The sequence below is a fragment of the Patagioenas fasciata genome, chromosome 2 (genome assembly GCF_037038585.1).
Source record: "Patagioenas fasciata isolate bPatFas1 chromosome 2, bPatFas1.hap1, whole genome shotgun sequence".
Classification (NCBI taxonomy): domain Eukaryota; kingdom Metazoa; phylum Chordata; class Aves; order Columbiformes; family Columbidae; genus Patagioenas; species Patagioenas fasciata.
Window position 1 is genome coordinate 102,207,898 of NC_092521.1, and position 26,061 is coordinate 102,233,958.

The 26,061-nt window shown below is 36.0% G+C and overlaps 1 protein-coding gene across 6 annotated transcripts in view; it reads right to left on the reverse strand.

The window, feature by feature from the left end:
- The window catches only part of ATP9B (ATPase phospholipid transporting 9B (putative)), a 165,202-nt gene that overhangs the window by 66,361 nt on the left and 72,780 nt on the right, over window positions 1-26,061 (reverse strand). For all 6 annotated transcript variants that reach the window (XM_065830090.2, XM_065830088.2, XM_065830087.2 and 3 more), the window contains 3 exons: window positions 24,194-24,274; window positions 17,930-18,005; window positions 10,708-10,784 (listed from right to left, as the gene is read on the reverse strand). In XM_065830090.2, coding sequence (XP_065686162.1) covers window positions 10,708-10,784; window positions 17,930-18,005; window positions 24,194-24,274 — 234 coding nt within the window. The remainder of the gene's footprint in view (window positions 1-10,707; window positions 10,785-17,929; window positions 18,006-24,193; window positions 24,275-26,061) is intronic.

A 26,061-nucleotide genomic window follows, 5' to 3' on the forward strand; every position in this document is an offset into this window, starting at 1 on the left:
TCCAGAGAGAGGTCTCCTTACACAGAGCACAGCCCTGCACTAGGTACTGCATAAACTACCCCTACAAGCCAAGTTGATTTGAGCATAAAGGGGAAAATAATGATACAGTAATAGCTGAAACAAAAAGCCAGAAGTGAGAATAAGATGTGGCCATACAGCCAGAGAAACTTTGGCTAAACGTGACAGCAGGGAATTTCAATGGTGTATTTAGAGCAGGTCAGTGAAATGGCTACTCAGCTACTTATTTACGGTGAATCTCTTCCCATGCATAAAACCGTTAAGAAATCACCCATGCATTCACAAGTTGAAGCCAACAACTTGACAGCAGAGCAGATGACCGATGCACTGAAAGCCATTTTAAAAGGGAGGTGACAGTACTGGTACCACTGGGGAGCAAGCAGCACACAGAAGGGTGCAGCCAGAGCTGAAGAGGTAAACCAGGATCACGATCTTCCTTGTTGCACAATGGGTGCAAATTAACCAAGACAGTATTTTTCAAGGTAAACAAACTGTGACAGATAAAGAATAGTCTTTCACAATTCGAGTTTATCAAAGATTAAACTTTCTTCTTCACAAAGGTGCTGCATGGAAAGAGAAAAGCAAGGATACATAAGATTTATGTGGAGATGAAAGAAATGTGTAGGTGGAACTATGAAAAATATTAAAGAGACCAGAATAACAAGGTGGAGAAGAGAACAAGCCAAGGAGGAAGGCAGTCAGAAGGGATATGCAGTTCAAAGGAGAGGACTGGTGCTGTCAGAATCACATTGAGAAACAGAGACGATACATCTAGTAGGCAACTACAACAGTGCAGCAAAAATTTTTTCAAGAGTTTCTTCAAAAGAAAAGCAAGCAACTGCCCAACCACTTTCAGTCTGAAACCAGAAAAATAAATCTATGTGATAGGAAAAAGGAAAAAAAAACCCAGCCTATCCCTCAAACCCTGAAGGCATCAGTAAGAATCTTATTTTCAGTGGAGTCACAACTCATCTATCTTTGCTTTTATAAAAGAAAATATTTGAGTGGATTCCTTGGAGATTATGAGATTAACAAAAGATTCCACAAAGTCTCCAAATCATAAAAGAAATGAAACTGAACACTGTTTTGTATAAACAGTGTTTTGGGACACATTCCAAAAGATATGATGGGAAGGGAATTAGCCTTAAGAATATGAAGAGCAATCCACTTCTTGCAAAATAATCCACAATCTAAACCACATTATTTTCATCCAGTACAAGCTGGAATGCTGATTTTAATGCTAAATCTATCCACAGGCTTGCACTGTGAACTGAGGTAAAACAGAAGGGCAAAGATCATATTTGTTAAGAATATGACAAGTTTGTTACTTTAAGGGTGCGAACAGAAATAAGTATTTAAGTTATGATCACTATGTTCAGCCTATATAAAAACAAATATTATGTCCTGATATGTATAGTACTTTCCTTTCCCTCTAGATATTCATCACTGTAGACTAAGATTTAAAGTAATGTGAATCACGATGGTTACTGAGCCTCCAGTACTTAAGGAAAAACATCAGACTTCAGCTGCATAAATTGAGAAGTCTCAAAAATGAAGACACACAGATGATCTGTTTTTCTGTACTTGCTCTACATAAAAAGAAAGGTAGCCAGCTAAATAATGCCTGCAAAGCATCCAAATAAAAGACATAACCATGAGATGAGTGTCTGTTTCCAGAATGCTTTGTAGGTCTCTGAAAGATCCTAATTTCTCACATCCCTCATTCATAATTTAAAAAAAAAAACATACTTTGAATATACTCACTGTAAAAATTAATCTATTTCTCTTATGTAATTCCTTTCCCTATCGGAAACAATTGAGCAAGTTCAGAAAAATATTAAAATAACTGTACTAATTATGGAAAATTATGCAAAAGAAAAATTATATACACTTTTCTAACAGTCACTAGAGTTATTAAATAAAGATATGATGCACATTTAACTTTCTACACAGTTGTGGTCTAGAGATTTTAGAACCATGGGTTTCAGGAATGCGTGCATGCATCTTTACAAAGAAAAGCATATAGCACAGTTCCATAATTAAGTTAGAGGTTTCAGATTTCCAATAAAACACACGCAGTAAGAATACACACGCAAAAGAAAATCAGTGCCAATGGTGGTACATTGCTTTTATTACCAAACACTCAGCATAACTCTAATATCCAAAACCATGTAAGGATCTATTTCCACACTGTCAGTATTGTGGTTCCCAGCACTTTGTCTTGCAGGCTGCCAGCACAGCCCCGCCAGAAGCACATTAGGAAGGTGGGACAGTTCTAGGGCATCAGATGAGGTTGTAAGTGTCATCTGCGAGGCAGTGCCCTTTGCCCCTACCCTCTCCACCTCCCAGCAGCTGCTTTTTGCCAATGGCAACAACACAAGCAAACAAGCAAACTCCTGCAACTAATGAGCAGCAGTGGAGACAGCAGCTGAGAGGAAACAGCCATCAGGGACTGCCTCTTATAACAGCTCACCGGGATACCCAACGCAAGCCAACTACACAAGGAATCTCCCTTTTGCACTGTCTTCTGTAGAATGGAAAAATTTCAAATGGTTTCTACATTTTACCACAACTCATTCATTTTAGCCTAGCTCACTACAGGTAAAATACAGTATTTCTGGTGAATAAGCAAAAAGTTGTTATTATTCTGTACTTGATCTATTGTAGAATTGCTTAGACTGTTTCGTGAGATTAATCTGCTTTAGGGACTATCGTGTACTCCACCACTGATCCTTCCTCAAACACTGGTGTGAAATGACATTGAGCTGCTGAGCCAAATTCTAACACATTCACATTTAAAACATACTGAAAGGGAACAAAATCCAAAAAGCTTTTAATGGGAGTCTCCAAAATGGGAAGTGATCTGAGAACATCATCAAGTAAAATTCCCAGTGATGACAAAAACAAAAATGTAGGACTATGAGTTAGACATGGCTTATGGCTAGTCATTCACATTCTGGAATATATCAATTTTTATCCTCCTATATTGTTATAATACAGAATGGATGTAACATTGCAGGAATTTTACAGCTGTGAAAAGAAGTCTTGAGCTTAGTGAAACAAATGGAAGAGTTTGCCACTAACTCTAAAATACATAGTATACCCAGAAATTTACCCAGAGTGCAGTGAGAATTCTCTCACTATTGAAGAGCCATTCCCCTGCTTGTTTTGTATGTTCTTGTACTGCAATTACTTTGTTTAGAACTAAATCGCATATTGTTGCACATACTTTGCTTTGCAGTAGGCTTGTAAATAGAAAGTGGTATCAGGTGAAATAGAAATGTTGATTCAACGTTCATGTCCCAAGCAGCACAGTACCGTAACACAGTATGAAAGATGATCTGTTCAGTTCTGTACTTCAGCAGCAGTCAGGCTGGGTGACTCAGACACTGTACAGCAACACAGTGCCCCACACTAAATTACATGTAGCCAGAAAAGACCTATCACATGACTTGGTATTTCAACTGCATAATATGTTTAATTGTTGCTTTCAGAACAAATTAGAAGTCAGGGCACAGGTTATTCTGAGACATTAGCTTGTGAATTGATAGCAGGACACATCCTGGAAGAACTTACTCTATAGCCCACGGATGTAACAGAGAAGTAGATAATGATGATATAATATTATTTTCAAGACGCTAAAGAAAATGCATTAGGATCAAATTTGCTCCAAGGCTACAGACATCATGTGCATGCAAACCCAACATTAGCAGTATTTGAGATAACAGTACTATGAAACACGAAGTTGTATGAGATGTGAAGTCCAATACCTTAAACTGACCACTCTGAGTTATTGGGGGGGGGGGGGGGGGTTTGTGGGTTTTTTTGGTGTGTTTTTTGCTGTTGTTATTTGTCTGTGGGCTTTTTGGGTTTTTGTTTGTTTGCTTTGTTTGGTTGGGTTTTGTGGTTCCTGTTCTTTCCCCGATCTCTTGTGCTCCAGCTTCCCATTTGTAGCATCACCACGTTATTACTTTTGGAAAGAAGAATATAAAGAAGAGTACAAAAAAAAAATACACTGCTATTTGAAAAGCACTGGTAATGTGCATAAAAATGCCCTACTATGTCTCTGAGAAGAAGCAATTACAAAAGTTACAGAGTGTGCTGTAGGTAAATACAGGAGCATAGAAAAAAAAACCAGTATGATGTACTAGTTTGCATTTAGTGAATTCTGTTCACATACGCACTCAAAGAAGTCAATGAAGACTTTCAGTCTTATTGTTCTCTTATTGCTTTAACCTAGTGGTATAAATCTAGTATTCTTCCGGTTTCCTATATATGAAAGAAAAATTAAAAACGTCAGATCATTTACATATTTTCCATACTAGTCATCTAAGCATTGAAAACTCCACTACCACACTTTTGCTATTTCAGGTAATGGAGTTACTAGTAATGATAGCAGGTAGATATTTTTTCTGGCTCAGAGTGAAGGACACAGAAAACTTTGCTTTTGGTTTGCCAAAACTCTACTGATCATTTCCAAGCATCAGTGTTCTCATCCAGTTTCAGAAGGAAAAGGGTAGCTGCTCTGCCATTCAGCCTTTTCCTTTCAAACTTTTTAGGAAAGATGTCTTTTGTTCTCCTCATCTCACACTTGCATCCATCTCACCAACACACTCTAGACTTTGAGAGGGGATACTCTGTTTTCTGGCTTTTGCTACTTTTGTTCCTTTGCTCAGAGATGAGAGAGGACACAGAGAGAAGCACCAGTACTACATGACGTGTATTTCCTCACGGCCTGATCCCAACAACTCTGCTGTACACCAAAAGAGGGATTCTCATACTTCAAGGGAAGCTGGTGGTTAAGCACATTCTCAGACGGAAGCTCTGGTTACAGGGGACAAACTGAGATTGGGGACTACTTACCACCTGTCGGTGACAACTTTATCAATTTTATCCCATACCAAGAGGAGTTTCTACGAGAATTAAGCACAGCAGGCCATACTCCAATAAGAAGTGCTGCATAAACCCTTTTCTTCTTATAAATCCTTGAAATTTGTCATTAAGAGCCACAAAACAGTTTTCAAGGTTTTACTTTTATCCTAGGCCTTCTGGGCATACAGCCACAGAAAGACATTCTTCTCAGACTATGAACATCGATGATTGATTCAATAAGAAAAACAAGCAAGTCAAGTTACTGGGCCCTTGCACAAGAATACAGCAGCAGGATAAAGTAAATGCATTTCTAAGGCCCTTCTGAAGGTCTTTAGGTAACAGCAAATTCTTCATTTTGTTATCTGACGGGGGATTTCATGGGACATTTTCTTCCCTCTGTCTACACCGACATGCAAGATTCATGATCTGATTCTACTGTTCTGGGAAGACTGGTGGCATAGTACAGAAGAGCTACTACTGCTGACACAAGTACTCATGAACAGAAATGCCAGCTGGACTCACAAATGTCAGCCTTTGAGGTAGAACAAGTAAGAATGGCTTATTAATGAATTACAAGATGTTGGACAACCGAATTTATGGATGTTCAAAAAAGTGCATCGAGGCAGGAGAAGCATGTATTTTGAGTACTGAAAATGCTGTGCTGAATGGGTAAATTGGTATCAGTTTCTCGGAACACATTAATCTGCTTCAGACACTCTATTTCACTCCAAATAAAGAAGTGAGGGTGGGAGGGGTGTTCTTTTTTAGGAAGTATTTTTTAAGTATTCTCACAGAATAGGGGAGAGTGAAGGGCAAGCATACGGAAGCCTTTTCTATGTTGAGAAGTAAATTTGGTTACAAAACACTTGGAAGAGCAGTTTTGTGGGAGGGAAGAGGGAGAGGCAAAGTGACTTTTCCTCAGTTTATCAGAAAATAAAAACTTTTTTATTACTTCAAGGATCACCGCAGTGAGGCCATTTTCAAATAACCAAGGGCAACACACACACAAAACCAATACCAGTTCTCAGATTTTCATGTGTTTAAAGAAAAAAACAAACAATCAACATTTATAAAGTCAGCAAAGCATCCACCACAAGACATGGTATTTAGCTTTCAGGCTAGCTAAGGATTACAGATAAAAAAAAATAATATCACTATTTTGATGAACACAGAATAGTTACTATGAAGCTTTACTTCTGATGTCAAAGCATAACAGCAGATGTAGAATTCCATAATACAAGGCAAAAAAATGAGTATTTTGAATGCTGCTTGTAAGGATTAGCAATATAAAAACTATTTTTGTACTAATCTGAAGCAAACTAGGCAGATTACATGCTGTAGCTCCTTTACAGAGGCTACTGATTTCTCAGTTCTATTGAAGATAATTTCTACTCATTTTGATGCGTAACTGTGTACATTCTGAGTGTAGATAGATAGATTGCACAGTCCAAGTAATTTTAGTGTTTCAGTCTTAGTACATAAAATATATTCCCTTGAACTTATTTCCATCTCCCTCCAAGTATATTGTGTTTCTTTAACTTTACCCCCAAAATCTGCTGCCACTCATCAAAACCGGTCACATTTCCAGAGGGGCTGTGCTAGCAATCTTGCGTTCTATGGAGATCAAAACTGAGAAAGCAATTCTACATTTAGATAACAAAACCCTATTATGCACTTTAAATAGGCAAGAATGAGAATACTGCAAAATGCCAGACAAAAATAAATAAAAAAATAACCTTAGTTTGTTAATTTCCCCCTTGGTTAATTAACACCTATAAATGACCTTTAGCATTGACAAGTCCAACTTCATCCAGAAAGCCAAGGTTTAAGAATATCTATCCAAATAGAATTGATTACTGATTACTGCATTGTGAGGAGCACAATTCAATCTGATTTTTTTTTTTTTTTTTTTAAGGCTGGAACTGCATTCCTAAGTAAGCTGATGTGACTGCCAATGAGGTAAAATGCAGAGAGGATTACACCATTATACCGTAATAATGTTACCATTTCTGCATTTATTTAAAGCACAAAACATATATCATTTTAGACTGAAATTAAACCTTGTCAGATATATTTTTTCTTTATACTGTTTGGAATTAAAAACATATTGAATTCATCCATTAAGAAAATTCCCTTCCATCTTTGTGTTTTTCAGACCGTGTCTGCATCCTTAGGCAATGAAACAATTTTTATAATTGTAATAAAACAACAGTGTTGACTTTAAGAAGATTGTTGGTTGAATGAATAAATACTTCAGCAAACACAATAAATCCTTCTAAGTTTAATGTACAGATAAGTGACATGCTTGAACAGGTACATACATGTCACTGTTTTTCACATGTCATTTTGCTTAAACTTATTTCAGTTTCAGTCTTTTACTCAAGGTATGCATCTCTAAATTTTGTTTTAGTCAAAAAGCATCTACCCTTAAGCAGGAAAACTAAAAATTTGGTATTAGAAATACCAAGTTAATAGTCCTAAGTACAGCAGTAACATTATACTCCAGTGAGAAATACAACTGAAGCATCTATCTGTATTTCAATGATGAGAGGAATTATAAAAGTCTAGCCCATGTATTTCCTGCTTATTTCTTGACATAGAAGTTTCAGTTTGACAGTGTAAATTCAGAATCATAGATCTCATTGTTTGCTTTCTTCCTAAGCCAGATGATACAAGTGTCACTGAAATACATTCCAAACAAGACCATATCAACACATTTTACTGGAAAATCTCTATAATATTATTTTTATTTGTTTTTAAGTAGCAGTAGAGTGACATATGCCATTTCGAAGCACTTCTAAATAGTATTTGTAACACTTCTTCTCTAAAGCAGAAGAAGGGACAGACTTACTTCCTCTTCAGTTTGTAGCAATATCACAGTTGACCAACTTAATTCAAATTTTGTTTCATTAAGAATTTGGTGCATATTTATTTATTTTAATGTTTGCATCTTTAATCTTTCAGCTGTAATGCATCAGACTATTTTAGACTCACTTTGCCCTCCTTTTGGCTTCTAATGCTACTTGCCCTTAACCAACATGTCATGATTATTGTCAAGCTTGAGAAAACACAGGAGATACTCCCACCCAAATACACAACGGAGGAATGAACTGACTGCTGCTGTCTACCTGCTGCAAGGCTATCTAGCACCCAGTATCACCTTTGGGCAGCAAATTAGGTAATCTTAGAGAAGTATGCAAACCTATCTCAAGCCATAGTATTATAATAAAAACCCTGAAGTCACAAATAAAAGACACAGAGACAGTAAGATAACTCCACAGAAAGGTAGAGTTAAAACTACAAGTTAAAAAACATTGCCAATGATATTTTTACAATGAAGTACTGCATTTCATCACTTACTTAACTGTTTTCAGTTCCCAAATCCATCCTTACTTGTCATGTTACTTGCAGGCTACTGCTTTAAACAAGAATGGTCACTCCAAACACAGAAAACCCCCACACCAATATTACTGTTGAGCAACTGGTACACACAAGACTCACACATTTACAGAGTATTTTGAACAACGATGCAGAGTTGATGTAGAAAATAGGCTCTAGAGAAAGTCTTCACCTGTTCAGTACAAGATTAATCTTTAAATTTTTGCAATATTCTATAGCACAACTAACAAGGCAGAGACATTTAGAGCAGGCAATTTTACATATAGTATATTAAGCCTCAGTCTTCACATTTAGTAGATTCCTATCAGCTAACTATGGTGCAAAGAACTAAGCACCTCCAAGGAATAAATGAATATACATATCTGGAGTACTGAACATCTTAATTGGTCAATAACTCCTTGAAAGGCCTGGGAACAACTAACGAGCACAGTTTAGTTACACAAGCATCACCTGTTTTATCAGTAGCAGATAAAATGCTATTTAAAAGCATGATTTCTGATCAGAATAGACTATTTCAGTTGGAAGGGACCTACAATGATCACCTAATCCAACTGCCTGACCAATTCAGGGCTGACCAAAAGTTAAGGCATGTTAGTGAGGCCATTGTCCAGATACCTCCTAAACACCAACAGGCTTGGGGCATCAACCACCTCTCTAGGAAGCCTGTTCCAGGGTTTGAGCACCCTCTCAGGTAAAGAAATGCCTCCTCGTGTCAAGGCCAAACCTCTCAAGAGTTGTTCCTAAGCTAATTATTCTAGATAGTGTTCATATACTGCTAGTGCAATATATGTCAGATAATATTATTAGGACTTGGCTTAGTTTGTGTATGTGCACATGTGTGTATGTGTACACATACTTTTCTTCTTAGTGCTTCATGAAAATTCTAAGTTTATTTAGGTTCCCCACTGTAGATGAAAGAACAAAACATTTAAGTGTTAGCAGCTGTAACATTAAAGTATTATGCAAGCAAAGGTGGTCCATGCATTGAAATAATTGTAAAAACCAGCTTGTCAACATGTTGCTGGATCTTCTTTCACTAGGTTTATTTGCTACTTCATATTGTGCTGATGAAAATTTGGAGCAACTATTTCAATAGTCATTTTCAAAACATCAGGGAAATTTTAAGCACAAAACCTTTTACCCGTCATCATAGTTTTCTCTGCAAAATATTCATGTACGAAAAGGTTTTAACAAACATTTACTGAAAACCTAATATACTGCCAAAATCTGCTGAATTTAGCTAAAGCATATAACATTTATGTTTATTTAATATAGTGAATTGATAGGGGACTAATTTCATTTTAAACACCTGTGAGAATTACTTATTAGTGAAAAGTTGTTCAGAATTCTTAAAGATTCTGTTGCTAAAGGGCTCATCTTTGTATCAAACGGAATAGGAAATAATTATGCACGATAAAAATTCTGGTTCCATTTTACTCCATTTTACATTATTTTAAAATGTATGTTACAAAGATTAAAATAATAAAAGGCCATCTTAATCCACATAATGGTACATATCACCTGTCTCTGTCAATGAGACATTTAAAAGCATCTCTTTATTAGACACACAAACCAATATACTCCGGGGACTGCAATAACTGCTTCAAGCAATTTGTATTATCATTTCATTCTTGATATTCCTACTCAGAGCAACTTATTATGAACGGCGTGAAAATGGCAACCTGTCACAATTTATTTTTTCTAAAGCTCTTGCAAGAATTTTTTCCTTTCTTAATGTAATTAAGTAACTTCTTACTAAACACAGGTCTAGGTTGCAAGATACAGCCTATAACCGAAGTGTCATTTCTTTATAATTGAGGCCCCTCCTCAACTCACATTAGAAATGAAAAAGCTATTTACTTTGTTCTGAACTGAAAGAACCTTGTACAGACAGAAGCACTCAAACTTCTGGTATCTTTTGAACAAACCAATCTCTTGACAATGCTTTCATTGCTTACAAAAATCCCTGGAAGAGAGTTCTGGGTACTGACTGGAACCTCAGTGATCTTGCTCTACTACCACTGGGAGCCTGAATAAATTTTAGTAGTCTGCTATAAATAGTCCTTAAAACTACCATGTAGCTTTGGCCAAATGCTTTACAGTAAAATAATCTGAGAGAAGCAAAGTGAGAATGAATATTTAGCTATGAGATAGAAGTATGAAAGTCTGAAGAAGTGCATTTATACTTCAAAGACAAATGTTTCCATTAGCACCTGTAACGCTCCTAGCTCAAGGAAGAATAATTTTACTTCTGAAACGAGACCAAGGTCAAATTCACTTCTCATACCAAAGTTTAAATCAGTCCAGCACACAGGAAATACATCAGAGTAAGAACTTGTAAATTTTTGGGTTTAGGTACATCTATTTTAAAGTTTTATGAAAACAAAAGTAAGAAATCCCACAGTAAGGGTAACTTACCTTATTTTTTGGATTGGATGTGTTCATTACACTTCGAGTTTCCTTGCCCGTGTAAATGACAACGCCAATTACAGTTCCTGAAAAACAAATGAACAAAGAGTAAAAGAGAGGTGTCAAATAGTTAAAAGAAAATTTGTCTGGATTATAACATGCAGTAATTTACACTTCCTCAAACAAATCAATTGTATGAAAAAGCCCAAACATTTATTGAATGTACATAGTATCATGAATGTTGTTTTTCAGAATCTACTATGAAGGATCATTATAACTTCTTTAATTAATATCCATGAAGGAGGCAACATGGTTTCCTTCTTTTTAACAGAAAAAATACTTTCAATGTAACTGGTTAAAAGCTTACGTTTAAACTTAAAATTGTCTCCACCTGTTTTCATTAGTTAACGCGCAGCATAAATAACTGCCTTTCACAAAGAATACAAACACGAGTACAATGGTGCTGAACACACCATGCACAAATTGCCTGCTAGCTCTGTCATCTATAATGATGTAAAATCTAGCTCACCCAATGCATTACTTTGATAGAATCCCATATAAAAATATTCTCCTGTTCATTAACTTCTAAAAATTATTCCCCAGCTCCAATTATCTTTTAGTCATTTTTTGCTGGATACTATAGGAAAACTTGGCTTCAGCATCACTAAAACATTAAACAAAAACGTAGGTTTTTATTAATATGCCAGTATCATACTTTCTAGCACAAAACAAAAACCTTATTTCTATTACCTTTTCAAATTACCTGAAATGGCTTTATGGCAGTACAACCAATGTTGTGATATTTTTTGTTGTCTTTATGCTAGAAAGAAATAACTAACAACCTGTCAGAAACACCCTACTCAGAAAACCTTAAAAACTGTTGCAGGATTACACATTTGTCTAATGTTAAGTAAGTTAATTATTCTTTGGCAATCAGGACCACATGCAAGATTTGCTATCACTACTCTTGCAGCGTAACAGGGTCATAAAAAATGGAAAGAACACACAAAGGAAAAAAGATGACAGTTAACGATGTCATTAAAGAAAGGAAGTTTCATTTACTCAAAAATGAGAACATACGGGAAAACTCTAAATCAACAGGGTGATACGTTACATCTTCTGGACAATTAAAAATTAGTTCTATTATGTTCTTCTTCATAGTAAACCTTTTTCTTAAGACCTCCCTTGACATGACATAAAATAACAGAGCTAGTTTGCCTCTGCTGACAGTTTTGCGTGCAAATCTGCACATTAGTACACAGGCAGCACGCCCCCAAAATTCCTCCTAAATTTTGTAAAAGAAGAATCATTGATCCATAGTTTCTGAACTCTTTCTACTGGTCTTCAACCAATGCCCATGTCACTTTGGAGCACTTGATTTTGGAGTGATCCCTTGAGCTGACCTCTGACCCATGGTCACAACATACTGGAGGACACTCTGTGGGGAACTACCTCCTGCACACCCCACCAAGCTCTGCCTTTGCAGATCCTCAGCTCTCCAAAAGCTGGGGGGGACACCTCATTCCAGATGACACCCCTTGCCAGTGTATTTCACCCGGCTAAGCTGCTGCAGATCGGGAACACAATCTCTCCTACTCATTTCTTATTTTGTTCCTTGAAAAGATGGTTTCAAAGGTGAAAGTCAGATAAAATCCATTTTGACTACTGAATTTTGGGCATAATTTTGGCTAAATTCAGATGAGGCACTGAGTTTTGATTTTAGGTTTTTGAGGCTGCTAGTTACTAGCACATTATCACTGGTAAATCTAGGGTTCCTTAGACCTGAATTACACCAGCGTAGGCAACTCCAAGCCTAATTTTGGTGTTGTCCCACAGTGGCTGCACTGGGACACTTCTGGTGTTCTAGAGACTTTTTGTTTGGTTGGTTGGTTTTTCACCCACTATCGTCTCTCATTATCTTCAGCAAATCTAAGCTTAATACCAGCTGCAAAGAAAGATTCATACGTGCACTGAACTCCACCCTGGCCCACAAGAGAAAAAACTGAATCCAATTCAGGGTCCCTGGAAGCACAGCTGTAATACAAGCCTGGGCTTATTAAAAGCAATGACTCAAGTATTTCTATGTATGGGCCTCTATGCAAACTGGTTCTCATGTAAATCGCGCAACCACCAATTGGTAAGGGCAGAGTAGTTAACGAAGGAGAGCGGAGTTGCAAGAGATACGACGAGAATAAACATGTGGACCTGGAAAAGAGATAAAAGAGGACTTGTGCAGAATTAACACACACAAATAGTCATACTTGGAAATCCAGTGTGTAATTATATACTTTTTGGTATCTTCCAAGCACTACATGAACCATATAAAATGAAGAGAGTGCTCAAATTAATTAAAATTGTGTGTAGGACTTGGCACAAATAGTGCTTTTTACAGCTGTGCAGTTATACAAATTGTTCTGATTTTATCTAAAGTGATTTTGCAATCACTTTAGACACCTGCCCAAATGATCACAGAATTCCATTAATACAAAACTCCTCTTAATAGATATCTCAGCAGGTCTCTCAGAAAACTGTATTATCTTGTTTAGAGTTTGAACCACACTGATCATTACAGTAATTGGAGTGCAAAAAGTCCATACTGTAGTGGACCTTTTTAAAATTTAACTGCTGACTTTCCTCTCTCCCTTTCCAAAAGGAAATCTACCAAAGCTTTCAATAAACACAAACACCACAGTCAGCGATGTCAGGAATACAAATGTATTGAAAAAGTAGTAATTTTATTAAAGATAACCTAAGAGGTTTTCAAAGTACTCAGTAGTTTAAATTATTTGGTTATATTTAAAGTTGCTTCTTCAGCAATAGCAGTTTTTCAAGTTTTCACTAACCAAAACTTCCTTTCCTTCAAGCACTATTATTAAAGCAACGGGAATAACCTGTAACAAGCAAAGGGAAAATTCAATTATTTTAAAGATGGCTTGAAGTGTGGAACAGCAGTATCCAAAAAACAAGTCAAAAATCCTTCCCAGAATTCCCCAGATATTTCAATCATATAATATATATACACCATAAGAAATAAACCATGTCTCAAGTAAAAATTCCACAGTAATAAGAGGTATTAAGAATGGCACACAGACTGTACCTTTTTTGAAACTCACTGGGATGTTGCCTTTAAGTCAGAATATTTTTTTCCCGTCTCACTTATTAAAGAATAGCAAAAGGACAGCTACATGCTTTGGACTTGAGAGAGGGGGTTTGATTGCCATTCTAGACAGTGGCTTCTGGTGTGATCTTGGCAAATTAGTCTTTATACTTTCTGTAGTTATGATAAACATCATACACAAAGTAACCAAATCTCTGTCAGGGCTTTACAGCAAGGTACAGAAAACACTTCAGACGTGCTATGGTGGCAGTAGGAATCTCCATTTAGATATCTAAACTTACCAATTTTGAGATCACAACATATAGGTATATAATATATATTAGGTGGGTCATTCCCCCGCCCCCCCCCCTTTTGCTTATTGCTATTCTAACAAGTAAGGAGACACACCAAATCCAAGGAATGTAAACACCTTCAAAATGTACAAATTTGAGGAATCTTTCTCTCCTGAACTTTATTTGTTGATATAAAAAGGTTGTGAAATTGTTTATTCTTGAGTTGACACTACATGATTTTGTTGAACCAAATTTTGGGTTCCAAAATTCAAAAAGAAAATAAAAAGTCTTAAATTATAACAAATATTTTTGTCACTTTTTTTTCCTGTAGAATTCATTATTGCAGTATCATGATATTTTCATGAGCTTTGGCAATCTGCATTCAACACGTAGTTGATCGGATTCCTTGAAACCTTTATAGACTTATATTTACTGTTACTGATCCGCAAGATGATTGATTTAGGGTCTCTCTCCTCTGCAACTGTTAGGACATCAGCAACCAGAGATCAAGTTTTCTGAGGTATTCCTCACATAATTCCCCAAACACTTTTCCTAGCCTGACCTTGACCTTCTGCATCACCTTGACAAATAGCAACAGGGACTGTCTCCTAGCTGATGCGATGTAGTTTATGTCATATGACAAAGGGAATATCAGGATATTCAGCAAATATTTAATCACTGAAAGGAGGAAAATGGAAAGAACCCCTTCACCCAACAATTGTCCTGCATGTCCTATGCAAAACCTTTTCTAAAATTAAATAAGGCTTTGTACCTGCAACTCAGCTACATATTCCTTTCCTTGGTGTCAGTGATTCAGCTCCCTGTCTCCATCCCTGAGACTGACAGCATCGGTCAGTTTTAGGTCAAGATAATAGTGCAGATTGAGCCAAAATGCTTTTTAACAACCTCCAAGGGGCTGTCAAAGGTACTACATAGTCACAAGAGCAACAGATCACATATTTGCTTGGCTTAGAAAAAGATGATGTCCAGGCTGCTTAAAGAGCATTGGAGGCAGCAGCCTTCTAGGCTAGGATGCCTTCCAGACTGCCCTACTTCAGGGAAGTGGAAAGATGTCCAGACAACACTGCAGGGCAGAACTGCACCCCGACCATCTGGGCACAGGCTACAGACACACTTTTTTGAATCAAAGTGGCAAAGCAATAGAAGATCAGGCCTGCTTATAGACATTGTAGACTTTTGGGTGAAAAATACCTCCATGCAACAGATTGAAATAAGATACAAGTATGGTTGAGGTAAGGTAGCTACCTACGAACTAGAGAAACAGTACAGACTTTCATATGCTACAAGCTGTTTATTCTCTTTCCATGGAATCTGAGTGGCACTCATCCACAGAGGTTGTGGGCAAGTGCAACCTTTTGGAAGCAGAATCCACCTCTGACATTCTGCCATGGCAGGCTTTAAGCAAGGCAGTTTATATGTGCTTATAATGCAGTCAGTGACCAGTGTTTTTATCAACAAGATTTTCACTTTTCACAAATCTTGGAAATTCAATTATGAAGTCTAATTTTAAAAGAAAGAAAAAAACACTATAAAAATGCAAATTTAACTAGCTTAGCATCAAGTACGTAACTTAGCTATGTATACGTGACTTGAAAGTGAGATGACAACAACTGAATGATTTATCAGTTATCAATCAAATCTAGAACATCTTAGTTTAAACCATCTGTTAATTGTTTTGCCTTATCGTCTTCTTCATGACTATATGCACAGTGCACCTAGAAGATCTTATACATTAGATGAGCAACAGACTGAAGGCAACAATTTCCTCCTCTTTCTTAAAAGCCTAATCCCATCAAATGCTGAAATTACCTCCACAGAGGTGCTGAGCAATTCTTAAAATCTGGATTTATGATGCCATAGAGAACAAGCAAATATCCAAAGAGAAATCTTACAAGCTTGATAACTGCAGTACTTACATGAGAGGGACATGTTATCACAGTATTAAATTGTAGTTAATATGAGATAACATAAGCAAAATGAATGACGTGTAAAAGTTTAGATTAAGAAGATACAGTGTCACAAAATCAGTTCCTAAAGGTAATTATTTCTCTCTGCTACCGTAGCTCAACCGGGGTCTGTATGCACATCATACTACCCTTTTAATTACTTGATCGAGTCATTTTTCCCTTCAGAAGCGGATGCAGTTTCCAAGAGGCATTCAATATTTTTACTTTGTATCATTCAGTGAGTTGCTCTGAGTCTCCCTTGGAGTCTTATTTCACTATTCACCACCACACTCCAACAAGAGATTATCTTCTCCTGTTTTTCTACTGCCATCATTAATAATGAACTCAAGTGCTTCATAAATAACTAAACCTTCACAAGACCCCTAAGAAATAAAGAAGTCCAAACACATGCTAAGGCATAAATTTTAAGGAGCGCTGTTACCATTAATTTGGGTGCCAAGTTTAGATGGTGGATAAGAGGCCTCAGACATTAACTACACTTCTAAACAAAATCAAGTCACCTACCATGGAAATGAAAGCATGAACAGTTTTCAATTAAAATTCAAAATTACTGATTCAGAATTACTGACTTTGCAAATGTAGTTTTCCCCTGTATATAAATCTGGGGAAAAAGCAAACTAAAAATGAATTTACAGTATTGAAATATCTAATTCATGAGCAGCATCTTTTTTACGCACAGTTACAGATCTTCACTACTTAAGTTAACAGCCTAACTGACATCAGTTCTAGGTATCATCCATTTGACCAAGCAGTTTTAGAGAGAACAGTTTCTCACTGCTATCAAACCAAACACTGAGCATCAAAGAACATAACAATCTTTTCAGGCTCTAGAAAGGAGCGCTCAGTCACAGACTCCTCTGCCACTGTCTCAAACTCGATCTCTTCCCCACCAAGCTCCAGCGGGTCCCTCACTGATGTAAGAAGCCTTCACTTAGGGAACAACTTTACAAGCCAGGTGGAGACCTTTTTTTACTTTCTTACCCTCTCTCCACATCCATCCTCCTCCTGGTTTCTGTTTCCTACTGTTCCAATTCCCCACCTTGAATCCTTGATCCTTTTCAGAAATCACACTCTCCTTACTCCTTATTCTCATTCTTTTTGTGCAGAAGAATAAGCACAGCCCTTTTTTCTACAGTCCTTTTTACTTTTCTTATATAGAGCAAGAAATGGAAGAAACTAGTTTTCTGCTCTTAAAAGTCAGAATTGCTTAAGTTCTGAATGCAATATCTAGCTACTCCTTATAATATATGTGGCATATATGAAACATGACTAGTATTTAGACACCGTTGTTTTAAAATTACATAACTGTATAGCTAATATATACTTTCTGATAAAGATTTTGCCTGAACAAAGATCTTAAGCAAACTTTATCTGCAGCATGGAGTATACATAAAACTCCTAACACATGTAAAACCTCCCTTGCTTTTCAGCAAGGCCCTACCCAGAGTAAGCTGAACACAGCATTTTTACATCCTGAAGTTTTAATCAAAACAAAGAGGTCAGTGACTTTAGTGGGGTACAAGGGACAGCACTACTGGAAAAGCAAAATCTAAGTAAAAAAACACAAAACAAAATCAAACAAAAACACACAAAAACCCCCAAACAAAACAGAAAAAAACCCCAAACAAAACCACACACAAAAAGCAAGTAAACTATTAAGGAGGATTAAAAAGGTATGAAAAAATCTTGAGTAGCATGATGAAACCAATGGGAAGGCAGACAACAAAGGAGTAAGAGATTAATAGCCTGGAAGACAAAAGGTTTTCAAAAGCCATTAATATTCCACATTGTAAAAATATACACTCCACAGAAGTTCTTAGATACATTATCAGCTTTGATATTGCAACACTTACCTGAAGCAACAACAGTGCTTGCCCATAATGTATTTTCTATGCTTAGGCTTTCATGAACTGCTGGATCACTGTCCTCCTGTTACAAATACGAACAGCTAGTAAGTAGATTGACATCACAGACAGTCATACTTAAGAACAACACCAAACCATCTGAATAACTTTCATGGGTTGTCTGGTCCTTGTACCAATTACTGCATAATAGTATTTATTGCATGTACTTTATTTGTCTGCATACACACACAAAAATAACTTTCCAAAAAGTGAAATACTGATTGAAGTTCATATTACTTAAACCAAATTATATTCAAAGAAGTCAATAGTGTTTTAAAAGGAACATATACTATTCCTCAGATGTATCAAACTGCAAACCAGTTTGCTGTATCAAGCAGTCAAAGTGAGTTATGAACACTAACCACCAAAAATTAATACCGTGTTATCTATGACAATTCAAATAATCTGTAATTCATATACTAAATTACAGTTGTCATCATTTTTCAACCCAAGTGACATCATATCAACTATAGGGAATATTTAGACTTTTAAAAATAACTGCACACTTGTCCTACCACATACTTATAAAATGCATATCCAACTGAAAAATACTTCCAGTAGACAATTGTTTCCATGATTAATATTTAAAACTTTCTTTTTTTCCTTCCCTCTCTCCTCCCAAGCAATAATGGTCCACAGATTGTAAACAGACTTAATCTCTCATAATCAATTTGTAGCATGCACGGATTTTTTATTCATTAGCAGCTGTGAAATGTGCTGTTTACAACTGAAGGAAACTTTAGGAGGTAGGATAATCAAGTCTATTTGATCAAACTACAGATTGTGCTAAACATTTTGCAGGAAAAGGGGAACCACTAATTTATCAAAGTACACTATAAATTCTACATAACATCAATAATCAAAACCTATGCCCGTTTTTCATCTCTACTTTGAAACCACCAAGCACAGGATGAGTTACTTAAAAATCTCTGTTCCTAAAAAAGAAACATCTCAAACAAAGCAGATAAATTTTTGTGTGTACTTCAAAAGATCCCTACATAGCAAGGAAAGTACAGCTCTTATTCTCTTAAGTTTAAAAGCCATAGAAAACCATTCTGTCAAAAATAGACGGGAAGAGACAGAGAATATGGAATTAGCTATAAAGGAAAAAAAAAAAAAATCCACACAAAACCACAACCACAACACAAGTTTTGAATCAAGACTCATACAAGAAATAAATACTCTGTCAAGAATCATCTGTGTTCTATGAGAATAGCCATTGATTTAATTATTTTTTAAATTCTTACCTAAGAAATTAATACTGCAAGAATTATTTGCCATACATCTAACAATTAAAATATATATAGGTTTGAAACAATAGCAACGGCAGGCCCACTGTAATGGAGTAACATGGTAGCACATAGAAATTTTCAGTAATTGGGGAGCATGATAAAGAGCAGAAGTGAATTCCAAGATGCTGCTACATAACAGAAGTAGTACCTGGCAGTGACAGGCCGACGAATATTCAGCTGTAGAGAACTGAAAATATATCTCTTAATATATCTCTACAAGGCTAGGAGTAGGACACAGACTGGCCATATGCAAGTTGAAAACAGATAGAACTTTTTCATTCCTTTAATGGGCTTTTTGAGAATTGCTGTACCTTACAGAACAAATTTCCTTAAATTCTTTCATACAGACAATGCTGACTAACTATTTGTGATAAGAGTGGAAGGCTGCCACTTCTAAACCGTGGGCCTGGTACCAAAAAGGAGTCTTAATTTCACACAACTTGCCATAGGATGCACAGACTGTTTTCAGTCAGCAACACACATGCTAACCTATCATCCAGAAACTATTCTGCGAGGTTCAAACTGTTTTGACTTGCTTGATGTTTGCAATTCTACATACCATCATACACTGCAAGAAAAGGACATTCTGCTCAAGCACTGAGAAATTTGTGGAGTTTCTCACTCCATCAGTAGGTCAGGTGTACAAGGAAAATATTTTTCTTAGTAAGAACTCACTGATGTACCTCTAATTGCAAATCATGCGGGAGTTCATCAGTGGAGTCCCCAGCAGGTACATAACAGGATGATGCATACTAATGATACCTAAATATCCTTATGGTATCACTTAAGAGAGAGCTGAGCAGAAAGATCCTGTATTTCAGTCAAACACTCCAGCCTCATGGAAATGAATGGGCTAGTCTTTTACAATCATCAATATACAGTGATAGGACACAGATGTGAACACTATACTTGCAATGAATTTACTCTCAATAAAGGAAACCATTTTTGTTATTTTGCCCTCAAGTTCTATACAGAATACCTGTTGTCCACAATGGGACTCCAAATGGCTCCCCCCAAACACTGAAAGAGATAATTTCCCATCTACCACTTACTAAATCTGCAATCATACTGAAGTAGTAGTTTTTGCATTATGTTGAATTCCAACATGAAGAATTTCAATTTTGACAGGAGCATGGTGTTTTAACTAGGCATTAGCATAGAATTAATGTACAAAATTAGAGACACAGAAAAGCTGTAGAATTCAAATAAATGTGTTCTGCTGCACCTTTGCATGCATTTATAATACTAATTTTAGATAAGACTAAACTAAGACTTCAGAACAAAATAGCTACAGAAAAAAACACACACAATATAATAGCGGGCTAATACTCTAGGTTAATATATCCCACAGAAAAAAGTGGATAGATTAAATTCCATACAGTGAAATGTGAAGTGATGCACACAGAGGAGGAAAACATCCCAGCTTTACAAAGAGATGAGTTCTGAGCTGATCAAAGCTACTCAGAATTCAAAACTACTCAGAAATTGCCATGACTACTCAGAAAACAAATTTTGGGATTATTACAAATCTACCAAAATAGTAATTTAATAGTCAAGAACAAGCTAAATGCTTAGAATTACTGGAGAGAAACCAAGAGCAACAACAACAAAAATAACACCACTATAAAGAAATCCATGGTTTGCCCAAGTTAAGCATGTAGTTCTAAATCCTTTCTCCCTTCCCCTTATTCCACAGAGTAAATAAATAATAAAATAATAAATAATAAAAATAACTGGAAAATGTTTAAGAAGGGCAACAAGGACGGTGAACAGTTTCCATACTAGATATGACTAAATAAACCTGAACTTTTTAATGAGGAACATGACAGACATCTATAAAATTGCCACCTAGAAAGTGAGGATAGATCCTGCTATCTCTTAGCAAAGAAGAAACAAGTCATAAATAAACCTAGCAAAATTAAAACAACAGGCAATTGCTCTTCATAAAAATATGTCATTAACCTGTACAACTTTTTCCTAATCAAATGCTAAAAGGTTACACAGGTTCAAGGGGGCCTGGGTAAGATTAAAGACGGAAAATTCATTGCAGGTTACTTACAGAAACCAGTTCTGACTCAGGAAGTTCCCTTACAAGGTACTATACTGGAAAAAATGCTACCAAATAGTCCTGTATCATAGGAGAAAAAAGTTTATTACAGTAGACAAACTAAACTCAAAGGAATCAGTGATCTGAGATTTCTACTGGGAAAAAAAAACAAAAAACACATATATATATAGAGAGAGAGAGAGAGACAGACAGACAGAGACAGAGAGATTCCCAAAGTAAATGTAGAGACTTAGCTGACAGCACAGAGTGGTCATATAGAAAAAATTAAAGAAAAAGATTCTATAGGGAATGGTGGAAGAAGGAATCAAATTTAAACAAAAAACAGCAAAGATCAAAAGCAGAAGAGATTATTCCCATGATTCTGTACAGAAGCTGTAAGCAAAAGGTAAATGATACTGCTCATGCCAGTACACATTGATGTAATGCTTTATAGTACTCTTTGGCCTCCAGCTGGTAAAAGGTGGGTTAAGAGGTATGGCTACCTTTTACCCTCTTTCTACAGACATGTTTTTCTCATGCTTTTTCAGAACTGATGAAACAGGTTCCTAATTCATCATGCCTACATAGGAGCATCAGACAGAAGAGAAACTCTAGTAATTGCATCTGTGTAAATCCCTGTTCTGTGTATCACTATTTCAAAATAAACTCAGCCAAGGCATGGATGATGCCCTGAGAACAAATAAAACCATCTTGCATGTTTTCACTGAACACTGATCTGGGTCATCTATTGTTTTTCAGTGGAATGTCCGGAAGTGGGTAGAGAAGGAGAGGAATTAACTTATGCCATTCTTTACAGGCCATACATGATACTTCCCGCATGACCATGCAATGACACACACTCACTTCATGTACTGACTGCACATAAAGCACCACAATTCGTGGAGGACAATGGAAAATTACTCCTCATGAAGCTGGCAGACATCAATAGAGTGCAGCAGAGCTTTAACTCCTCCTGACACCATTATGCAGGTGTACTGCAAAACAGATCTTCTGTCAGCTACCAGGTTTGGTGTGGATACATTTCTCACATGGAAGTACTTAAGAGAAGTTGTTCCCTCATAAAAACTCCAGAGCTGTGCACCTAGGGTTCTGTTTTGTTTTATGGTCGTGCACTTTTTGAAATTATCTAAGTTTGTCTTCCACATTGGTAGTGCTCTGTCTTCATAATGGGAGAAAAAAGAAAAGAAAAATCAATGTGCTATTACCCTGTCAACCAACCCTTGCAAGAATTCTTTGAACGTCAATGCTCAAGTAGGAAAAATGTATGCATTAGCATCACTAAACGCACTATTTTTCTTACTTTAACATAAAATAGAAATTACATGCAAAAGTAGTAAATAAGTGTCCTAAACCAACATTTTACTATGCAGAAGGTACACAGTTAAAAAAACAAAACAAAACAAAAACAAACAAAAACTTCTAAAAACATCTACACTGTAATCCACTGTGATCCAAATTTGAGGGCACTGCCCTCAAAAGCATGCACACACCAGATCAGTGTAAACTGCCCTTCCACTGAAGTGGTCAAAACAATACATCTGCAAACCTGAAAGCATGTGTAAATAATCCTGATGCAATTTATATCATGGATGCTTGAATCATACAGCGCTTACTACATGCGCAAACAGAACCCACAACAGGGAGTAACTGTTTAGTGACGATTTCCCAATGTCTCAATTACACTTACCAGGGTTGCTAAAAGGCTCTAAGGAATTCGATTTATATTTAGAAAAGTACATGCTTAGCTATTGGGACAGGAATAACATGAATTTTACAGATGTTAATATAAGTTTCATTTGGACAATTGGTCAATAAAAGGTTTAAGTAAACATTGTTGCTTACAGCTTTAGAAGGTGTGGGAAAATGACATTTGCTTTGTAGGCAGCATGAACTATATAACTGGTATAAATTGGTCTTTGAGAGCCAACAACTGCAATATCACATTCATCAGAGTACTTGGAATTGTGAAGTGGAATTCCAATTACTGAAAAAAATCTATTACCAATTTGAGTCACTTGGGTAAAAAACCCGTCTATCTACCTCAATAGTAATTCATTCTCTCAAATTATTTTAGAAACAAACTATCAAGAGGAATGAGTCTACTAACACTGAGTTTGGCTAAAACAAACAAAACAATCCCTATATCTGCTAATATAATTACAGAAATCTGTACAGCGATTAAAAAAAATACTACCAAGTAGGACACTGTTTTAAAGAGTTAACTTTCGCAGGCTACCTTTTGAAAATAACAAAGTCACAGAAGATATGGCATTGTTATTATCTTATTTGGTTTCGGATATAATTATAGCTGGATAAAAGATTTACTAAAGCACTCATAAGTGGCTTTTAGTTTTATTTTACTTTTTGATATAACTGAATTTTGAAAATACTAGTTTTCTCTTGAACAGAAATGCTGTAAAAGACAGCACCTTTTAATTGCTCATAAACTAACAGTTGCATTCTCAGGCTACTGTTTATATTCAACATGCCACTTTTTTGACACATATGAACAATATATTAGATGCCTAGAGAGAAACAATATATAACACTATACAAATTGTTTCACATAAAAATATTATAGTGATGTCAACAAATATCCAGTTATTGGATTCTGGGTTTTTTTGGTTGGTTGGTTTTGGTCTTTTTTTCAGACATACTTTTTGTATTAGCTTTCTGCAACACACGCTTACCAGGATATCTTTTATATGAAGTATTGCCATGGCAGGAACACGGAAAAAAATACTGCTGTAAACTTAAGAAAAGATCTGATACAACGTTGACACCACGTATAGGTTTCACTTACATTGAGAAATGGAAGAGAGAAGTAAAACCGTATTTACATGCACTACTTACCCGTGTGAAGGTGCCCTCAAAACTGTGAATATCCAGCTGTGGCTTCTGAGCATAAACATAAGCGTTCATTGAAAAGAGATCCTGTAAAACAGATTAATGTACTTGCTATTATTAAAATTAAATTTGATCACATATTTTGAAGAACCTTTTAGTAGTAAAGATTCCAGTTTATGACCCCCACCACCCCACTCCAAGTGCATGCAATTTTTACCCAACTAAGAAACATGCTTTTTTTTCCAGTACATCTTACTATAAAGAAACCAGATTCAATAATATATTCCAAGTGTGTTGATAGTTCAAACACTAAAATGCTTTACATTACCATGAGTTAGAAATTTCATTTAATTTATTTTCTCTTAGCAGCCCCATTTTAATTTATAATAGTGTAATATTAAAATGCTTTCCTTTTTTTTTTTTTTTTGTCTAAAAATAAAGATTTTGCTTGGTTGGTTTGGTTTTGTTGTTTTTGTTTTGTTTTTTAATTAAACTGGAAACAAAATATTTCTCCAGCAAAGACAAAGCCAACCAAATACAATGAAAAACACTGAAATTGATTCAAGTTCTCTTAAATGCTCAAGCAAATCTGCAGTCAACCCACCAGAAAACACCATCAGCTTCAAGTAAGTCTGGATATATCAACAGGATTACTCAAATGCTTAGAGTCAGGAATATGCTAAACTAGTATGATAAAATTTGGCCTAATATAGCTGACACTACTACTCATGACAGCAACAAACCTGTGAACACTCCTACCCTAAAATTAAGAAGAGACTCTTGGATACTATAGTAACAGGTTCTACAAATAGATGGCAGTATGGTATAAAAAGGGGAAAGGAAAAAAAAAAAACCAAAACACAACAATCTGATGATTGTTAGATCTTGTGAGCTGTCCCGAGAGGCCAAGGAAGGATCACCTAAAATTCTGAAACAATTATTTAATCAGGAAATGGTTCTGAAACATTCACCTCCTACAGACAGAATACCAGAGACTAATTGTTAAAAATCTGATACAAAGTACTTTCTTCTTATCACAAAAGCACACCTTCTGGTGCTTTTTAAACAGCTGGGACCAACAGCACTTACGAGATTTCAACACAAGTGGACTACTCAAGCATGGACTCACACTCCAATCTCTACTCTGGAGAGGAGCAGACGCTTGATAACAAATCCCAGTTGACCAAAGAATCATAACCTCTGATAGAATGCAGGAACATCTACCTTCTCATTATATGCAGTGCCTATTTGGGTTACCTCCATCCTTTATTAACTGAATGCATCTTGTAAAAAGGCTGATCAGACACCATTTCTAGGGAGTAGATTACATGGCTACAATACCCTGTTCAAGCTAGCCAGAATGTGCTGTCTTCAAAAGCAGAATTAACTTTACAGCCCCTGTAATAGATGTGTAATGACACATTTGTTCAAACATAGCTATTTTAAAATGCATACAATTATGTATTGTTCATAATTTTGAATATAAGAAGAAATAACTACATTTGAGTACTATATAATTCGAACATTACAAAAATTAACTAAAGGTGTAATTAACCTGTGTTAACATCTTAAAATCTGACACATTTGTATCCTTTTGTTTCTAAAATAAAATTGCTAAAGATTTTTGAATATTATTTTTTTTGCTTTTCCAGATCAAAATGGATATTTTTTAAAAATCTGTTTTATACTTATCAAACATGTTTGACTTCTGTTTCAAAATGTATAGCTCTCTAAGTAATGAATTTGTTTTTCTATTTATAGTCTGCAGACAGGAAATCTCTTGCTTCATATCTTGCAAAAACACACACACTTTCTATTTTGTGTGTTTTTAAAAAAATGAATCAAATATAAACTCTCACAAATTATCTTTTTCT